The 8402-nt window shown below is 39.8% G+C and overlaps 1 protein-coding gene across 1 annotated transcript in view; it reads right to left on the bottom strand.

Moving 5' to 3' along the window:
* The window catches only part of LOC103088140 (dual specificity mitogen-activated protein kinase kinase 5), a gene marked incomplete at its 3' end in the record, with an annotated part of 114346 nt that overhangs the window by 87294 nt on the left and 18650 nt on the right, over positions 1-8402 (bottom strand). The window contains exon 3 of the mRNA XM_007448144.1: positions 5721-5788. Coding sequence (XP_007448206.1) covers positions 5721-5788 — 68 coding nt within the window. The remainder of the gene's footprint in view (positions 1-5720; positions 5789-8402) is intronic.

The following is an 8402-nucleotide window of genomic DNA, read 5'->3' as shown; positions in this document are numbered from 1 at the left end:
AGCAGGAAACAACTCTGAGGCCTCTTTTATAGGTTAATGTTACTGTACTTATGTATTTACTAGTGATTTGAAAATGAAACAGACAGCAAGTTGGCCAAGTTTGATGATAACACTATTTGTTTTGGACAGTAAAACTGTAAAGGATGTTAGGGAGCTCCAGATGGTCTTAAAAGAATGGAGGTTGGATAGCCAACAGCAGATGACATTCAACTTGGCTAAGTTTAAGGTGACGTGCACTGTCAGAACGAGTTTAAATTTGTATTCAGCGATGGGTCCAAAACTAGGAGGTTCCTCTCAGCTGAAGCATTCATAGTCATCACCATCACCATGGTTAGCTTGAGGCATTGTCTACACTGACCTTTCACCTGATTTCTAAGTTGTAGCAATTCTTCCATACTTCCAAAGTAGGAGAAGTTTAAATAGCTTCAGGGAACCTACAACTTAAATAAAACAGGACCATCAGGTCATGCAGCCAGCAGGCCAAACGGAACATTCCCTTACAAATAAACTACTTTATTTAGCCAGTTCCAATAGTGTTCAATAAAGATTCAGCCTACTGCTCAAATGCTGTTTCAAAATAATTGAAAAGGGGCTTCCCTAGTGGCGCAGTGGTTGAGAGTCCGCCTGCCGATGCAGGGGACACGGGTTCGTACCCCGGTCCGGGAAGATCCCACATGCCGCGGAGCGGCTAGGCCCGTGAGCCATGGCAACTGAGTCTGTGCTCCGCAATGGGAGAGGCCACAACAGTGAGAGGCCCGCGTACGGCAAAAAAAAAAAAAAAAAATTGTAAAGGTAGTGAGGAATGAGTAAAGAACATATATGTAACAGAGAAACATATATTAAGAGAGAAACAACTTGTTTTGAAATTTCCAATTACCTCAATTTACACCTTTTTGGACATATTATATTCCTAGGTTGATAATTTACTGAATTCCTCTAACTTTACTGTATTATAGAAAATTTATATTCATCTTTCAGGTATACGGAGAAAATACCCCTCCTGTTTCCAGTAACACTGGCCCTAAGAGAACAGGTTCATTAGGAGCTGCCAACAAGAGCCGAACACCTTGGTTATGCCCCACAGCAATCCTACTGCTAGAGGTCCATCATTCCCTCGCAGCCCATCTCTCTCCAGAAGAGAAGCCCCTTACCATAGCCACCAAGAGGCTAATTGATGTCCTACATTTTTCTGCCCCCTCATGCCAGCTGCCTCAACATAGGACCCCAGAGGAATCAATCTGTAGTCCACACTGAGCCCTCCACAGAGACGTAGCTGAACTGGGAGCACAGCCATGCTAATGACAAAATACTAGTGGTTCAAAGCACCCAGAATGCCCTGATGCCACCTGGCTGAGGTCTGCTTGTGCTGTCTCTTCGTTTGCTTACATGAGCTGCATAATAAACTGATGCAAATTTCAGTCTGCTTCTGCTTCTTGCTAGCAAAGATGTCCCAAGATATTTCACAAGAGGGGCTAAATAAGGGGCTACTACATTCTTATCACTATTTCAAGGGCATCCATATGACCCAGACAACACAGAGAAGAGAGTTAAAATAATCTGCCTCTGAAAAAAAGTTTCATTCTTTGACTAGGATGAGAAAACAGAACAAAAACTTTACTTACAGCTTAGAGCACGTCACTATTTGAGTAAAAAAAAAAACAAACAAACAATTTCCACAACTATTTATTTATTTCATTCAGTTTTCCTGTCTCACTCTTTTCACTGTTTCTCCACCCTGCCAGGAGAGTACCGAGTATTATCACTTGTTTCGATGGATCGCGTTGAATTAGGGGACTAACCACTCACTGAAGACCGAGATGACTATGCCACATACAAAGTTAAGTTCAAAGTAGGACCTACTTAATATGGAGCATGTTTAAAAGCACCATGCGGAAAATGAGCTTCCAATCTCTGCTCTTTAAAGAAAACTTCCTAATAGTAAAGGCCCTGAGGCTATTAAATGTTCAACAACTAAGTGGGCAACAAATTCTGTGGTAAAATTCAGCCTTGTAGGAAGGACAAAATCTTGAAAACTTCAAAAGCCCACAAAGTATTTGTTTGTATTCCTTTTCAAACTCAGGTACACTAACATTCTAGTAAATAGCATTATCTTTTGCTACCAGGAAAACAGTAGTATTTGCAAAGCTTCTTCGGCAGGATCTCAATAAATGCCAAAACAAAAACATCACTTAAAACCACCAGGAGGGAAGACTGGACATCCAAGACCTAGGTCTGTGTCCAGGCCTTCCCATTCATTAGCAATGTGACCTCAAACTGAATCTGAGCTCTTTGAGCCTCAGATTCCTTATCTGTAAAATGAGACAGTTGGACAAGACCTCTAATGTTCCCTTCCAACTCTCCTTGAGCAACTATGATTTTTGAGGCAGTCTTCACGTTATGCATGCTAGGATAAAGCCAATCATATCCCAATTTACAAGGTGCTACAGAGGTCAAAAAGTATTTTCCCTCATGGTACCCAACATCTGACAAGGTACACTACCGTCAAGTATACCAAAGGGAATACTTACACTCCAATAAAACACAAGGTCCCTGCCATAATGGGAGGCATTACAGTTAAACTCATCCCATACTCTTCTGGCAATGTGGAGAAACCGTATAAAGAGAGAGAACAGGCAAAATGAAGAAACTTATTCTTATTAATACTGTGCTCTACTCATATAAGCCTCTCAGTATTGAGAAAACTAGGTGTAATAAATCCTTTACTAGCCACAGGATTTAGCAAAAACAAATCGTCCATTTACAAAAGCAAGATGTACTGCTGAGTTTCTTGATGAAAGGTCACCTAAAAGCAGAGGTTAACATAAAAATAACCTCCTCCTATAACTGGGTCTCAGTGATAAATAAAGCTTATGATGAATCAATAAATAAGGCCCAGCACTGTTGTGCTTGATGCTATAAGGAAATGAGGTCAGCACTACCAGACAACAATTACAAAAAGATGGAAGGAGAAAAGCAGTATACTACTCAGTCTTTCTGGAAAATGAGAGGTGAAGACAAGAGCAACAAAAAAATTTAAACTACTTTAAGAGAATATTTAACAGAATCCTTTAAATAATTAGCAATGATCAGGTATTTAGTTTTCAGAATATGTAGCTTGGCTGTATTTTTTTTCCTAGTAAAGCATTTCAAATTCTAATTTAAAAAATACTTTATGGAGAAATTAAAAAGATACAATAGCATCAGAGGACAAGCCATGATCCCAGAAGTAGAATATTCTAACAACATAACTTACAAGAAACTACGCTATAAAAACAGATTGTTGATTAACACAAGCTCATAACAAAACGCAGAGAGCGATCACAATGGTGCTGTAATAACACTTGGCTGCTGAATTCTCTCAACACGTTAAATATCTACTTGAAGAACAAATTACTTTACATTTTCTTAAAAGACAATTTATTATAGCTTTGTTTTCTTCTCATTATCTCTTAAAAATATATCTAATGAAGAAAAGAATACGACTTCTAAATAACTTACATAAAATGGCACTAATGTGTGACAACAGACTTTGGTTTACTATGTTGGTTATTATTTAACAGCACACAACAACCTATTGTCATGACAAATCCTTACCACAATGAGACATTCCATGTGTCACATGTATCAAAATCCACTGTATGCCATTATTATGGCACACATAAAATTAACAGCTTAAGGCTGCTAGCAATTTAAATAATTGATAAGTTTTCAATTAAAAAGGTAACATTTTCAGGTCTAATACAAAAATCTATTTAAATTACTGATAAAAACTTATGCTTCTGTTGGCCCAAAGCCAGAAAACGCTTACATCCAAAGGGAAAAAAAAAGTAATTCTGCAAGTGTCAACTCAAGACACTGTAGTTTTTTTAAAAGAATGTTTGAAGGATTTATGGTAAAAGTATGCCTAGTTTTGCTTTCCCCATATGGTTTTTAAAGAAATACTAAGGTGACTACAAATTTATTGAATTCCACGTGAAAAACATAGTTTGTTTGTTTGTTTGTTTGTTTAACAGTAAATACGTGGTATCTTCCCTAACCCACCACCCAAATCCTGGAATCAAAATTTTTCAGAGCCAAACTGAACCTAAAAAATAAAGGCCAGGGCTTCCCTGGTGGCACAGTGGTTGTGAGTCCACCTACCGATGTAGGGGACACGGGTCCGTGCCCCGGTCGGGGAAGATCCCACATGCCGCGGAGCGGCTGGGCCCGTGAGCCATGGCCGCTGAGCCTGCACGTCCAGAGCCTGTGCTCCGCAACAGGAGAGGCCGCAACAGTGAGAGGCCCATGTACCGCAAAAAAATAAATAAATAAAATAAAAATAAGCATGTCACATTCGAGAGTTAGCCAATCTATTATTACTGTGCTAGACCTTTCAGCAGACAATCCTACTCTGCCTTTCAAGGTACTGATGAGCCCTGCTCTAAATTCTCAGGGCACAAAGACTCTCAAATAAGTTAATGAGAAGTAAATGGGAAATTGACTTTTCCTACTCTGTGCTCGTCTGAATGCAACGCTCTGTTAATCATGCCATCCTTCTTGTTCTCTTTCTTCCTACCCTAAATTAAAACTATTGGCGGAAACCCATACAGATATTTCACAGTTTTCACTACGACGAAAAAATATCCTGTTTAAAGTTGAGGTCTATCAAAAAACCTACATATAACCTAACCACTGGCTGAGATTAGAGTCTCACTGAAAAGCAAGGGCCCTGATTCCATCATTTCCACCATAATACTACTTTGCATTTGTATAGAACTTTTAACTTTTCAAAGGGCTTTCACATCTATTATCCCATTTGGTCATTACAATGACCCTGTGCAGTAGAAAGGACAAGTATTATTATCCACAAGTGACAGATGAGGCAACTGCAGCACAGAAAGGTTACGTGTTTTGCCTAAGGCCAGGAAGCCAGAGGAGAGCAGCGGTCTTCTTACTTCCAATCCAATGCTCTTTTCACCAGACCACTAGAGAAGGTTTTGTACATAGACCGCAAACTCAGAAGAAAATAAAATAAAAATAAGAGAAAAGAACAAATCAGGGCTCAGGGAAGCTATGTCTCTTCATTGTCACTGAATTATTCAAGCTTAGTATTAAAGTTTTAGAAATGTATCCTTTTTTCCTGTTTATCTACTTCAGTCCTGAGACAAATGTTAATGCAAATTTTCACTGAAATTTGAAACACAAAAGAAAAGTCATTTCGGGATATATTCAAATCACTTAGATTCAGTAAGTAACCCTGCAGTTCATTTTGGGGTGGGGTGGTTAGCACATAAAATAACTGAGAGTACATCTTAAATCATGTATCCATATTAAGCCTGCAGCTACATTATAACTATAGTCTGTTTGTAAGGGTGAAAGAGATCTCCAGTTGAAAGTAGATTTTGAAAAATTTTTTAGAGCCCAGGGGTTCGTTTTTAATGAGCCGTTACTTTAAGTACTGCATAAAAATACAAGAAATTGATAGTCCATTTAGTCTGCACCATACCTAATGCAAAAGTCATTAAGATGCATTATTCTTAATGTTCATGATATGATCAGTAAGTGTCTTTTGAAAAGAATGCCCTTAACTTTCACGTAAGGAAATCTTTAAAAATCTTATATATTATATAGAAAAATGTTATAGCAACTGTGATTTACTTTTATATCTTCACTATGCCAAGAAACAGCATCCTCAATTACATTAACATTTTTAAAATAGTCCTCATTTGTAATATACTTACATATGACAGCATTGCCTTCATTTCTTCATCACTTCTCACTGTAATTCGATCACCATCTTCATCTTCATCTGTTTAAAAAGCAATATAATACAAGTGATAAGATTTGCATTTTTTTAATGTACAAAAACGATGTTCTCTGGGAACATAATACAACTGGTTTGTACACTTGATATCCAAATCCTCAACACCATATCTTGTGGATGTTAAGGTTATTGGTTCGTGGTTTTGTTTTTTAGTTTAGAATACAACCAGAATCTCAATAAAGAACTAAAAATTTTAGGAACAGTTGAAAATTAAAATATTGCTCATGTCATTCAAGACATGTATCTAAGTTAAAGTAAATATAGGGACTTCCCTGGCGGTCCAGTGGTTAAGACTCCATGCTTCCACTGCAGGGGGCACAGGTTCAATCCCTGGTAGGGAAATTAAAATCCCCCACGCTGCAGGTGTGGCCAAATAAATAAATAAATAGAAATTTAAAAAATAAAGTCAACATAACTGGAGTATGACTAAACAGGTTTGGTTTGGAGAAATTTAAAATCCAAAGAAAGGCCAGTTTTATTTAACTATTAGTACTTTTTCCTTTCCCACACGGCACCCCATCCCTCTATTTCTCCATTCTTCCTCTCTCTCCCAGGCAACCTGTCATGTCATAATAGTATAATAAAAATGGCTAACGTTTACTGAACACTACTGTACACAAGGCACTGTGATTTATGCTCCATACCCCCTTAAAAGCCTCACAATGATTCTATGATGTGGACAACATGACTTGATTACTATCATTCCCTTTTTACAGAACTGAGAGCCTAGTATAAGGTTAACTTGCAAAGCAACTCTAATACAGTTCTCCTCATAACCCACTTGATCATGTAGCTCTCTTTCTATTTCTTAACTGTTTCAATTGTACTGGGTACTCTCTGACCATAGTAAGCTTCAAATGGTGATTCGTGCTATTGTTGAATAATTTAATGGTCTTAAAACTAGAGGAGACAGACTTCCCTGGTGGCGCAGTGGTTAAGAATCCGCCTGCCAATGCAGGGGTCACGGGGTCAATCCCTGGTCCGGGAAGATCCCACATGCCGCAAAGCAACTAAGCCCATGCGCCACAACTACTGAGCCTGCGCTGTAGAGCCTGTGAGCCACAACTACTGAAGCCCGCACGCCTAGAGCCCGTGCTCCGCAACAAGAGAAGCCATCGCGGGCTTCCCTGGTGGCGCAGTGCTTGAGAGTCCGCCTGCCGATGCAGGAGACGCGGGTTCGTGCCCCGTTTCGGGAGGATCCCACATGCCGCGGAGCGGCTGGGCCCGTGAGCCATGGCCGCTGGGCCTGCGCGTCCGGAGCCTGTGCTCCGCAAATGGGAGAGGCCACGACAGTGAGAGGCCCGCATAACGCAAGAAAAAAAAAAAAAAAGAAAGAAAGAAGAGAAGCCATCGCAAGGAGAAGCCCACGCACCGCAACGAAGAGTAGCCCCCGCTCACTGCAACTAGAGAAAGCCCGTGGGCAGCAACGAAGACCCAATGCAACCAAAAATAAATTAATTAATTAAAATAATTTCTTAAAAAAAAAAACAAAACTGGAGGATAATAAGACTTCACAAAACACTTAACCAGAATGGATATATTTCAGTAAGTGGATCACCGAAGCAGCCACATCTAGAAACAACGTACTTACTTCATTGATCCTTCTTTTATTTAAAATAGTTTTGAAATATGTCTCCAAAACTGTTTTAATAACCTGAAGATAAACCAAGTGAAAATATCAGATCTGATTTTTAGCCCAAAATGGAACTGGCCATCTGATTACTCGCTCATCTATGCTATCTGCCAGGCAGGACCCAGAATGACTTTTGGCTATTTCTAAATATTTACTTAGCTCCTTCATCCTTCTAAAGATTAAGATCTGTCAACAGGATAAGAGCATATGTGGTAGACTTTAAATGTACAGTTGAAAGAAAATTGCTAAGAACCTTTTGAGCAATGGCAGCATTGCTGGAAGACGTACACAGCCTCCCAGGGGGACAACTTGGAAGGGGCAGGCTCTCTCTCATTTGGATGCCTCAGTTCTTGTGTACTTGTTAAACTGAGTTATTATTTTTTTGGTCACTCTTGGGCATCTAATTGCTGATTTGGTCAGATGCAGAGAACCTGATCCCAGGCCTGGGGAATAAGACAAATCTCTCACCATAAAGAGAATAAGCTAGCATGACACGCTCTGGGGACTCTTATTGAGAATACTGGGGGAGTTCAGTTCAGCACCTGGATCTTAGCCCACCACACCTCAGCAGGCCCTCCCTCCTGTCCAGCCGCAGTTCTTAAGATATCCCCATTTGGTGACCACACCATGGGAACCCTAGAAGGGAGCTTGTATTCTCCCTAATTAGCCTATTTCAGAGCAAAATGCTACCTTCTTTTTCTCTCCCACAGCCAATAGCAATCTGACATCATAAGGGAAAGCAGCACTTGAGCCTGTCCTGCTCAGTGACCAAGCCAACAGCTCTCACTGGGGTTTTATCTCCAAAGTAATTGTTCCTGGATCCTAGATACAGGTTCACTCCTGAAGAGTTTCCCAACTCGATGTAAACCAGTATCATCAAGTCACACTGTGAATATCTACATAGCTAGGAGCTGTCACAGTCACCACTGGTATTATCTACCAAGAGCTGCCTATTTTCAGTATAAA

Source organism: Lipotes vexillifer, unplaced genomic scaffold (assembly GCF_000442215.2).
Source record: "Lipotes vexillifer unplaced genomic scaffold, Lipotes_vexillifer_v1.1 scaffold713, whole genome shotgun sequence".
Classification (NCBI taxonomy): Eukaryota; Metazoa; Chordata; class Mammalia; order Artiodactyla; family Lipotidae; genus Lipotes; species Lipotes vexillifer.
The sequence above is the reverse complement of the archived record's forward strand: the minus strand, read 5'-3'. Positions and strand labels throughout refer to the sequence as shown.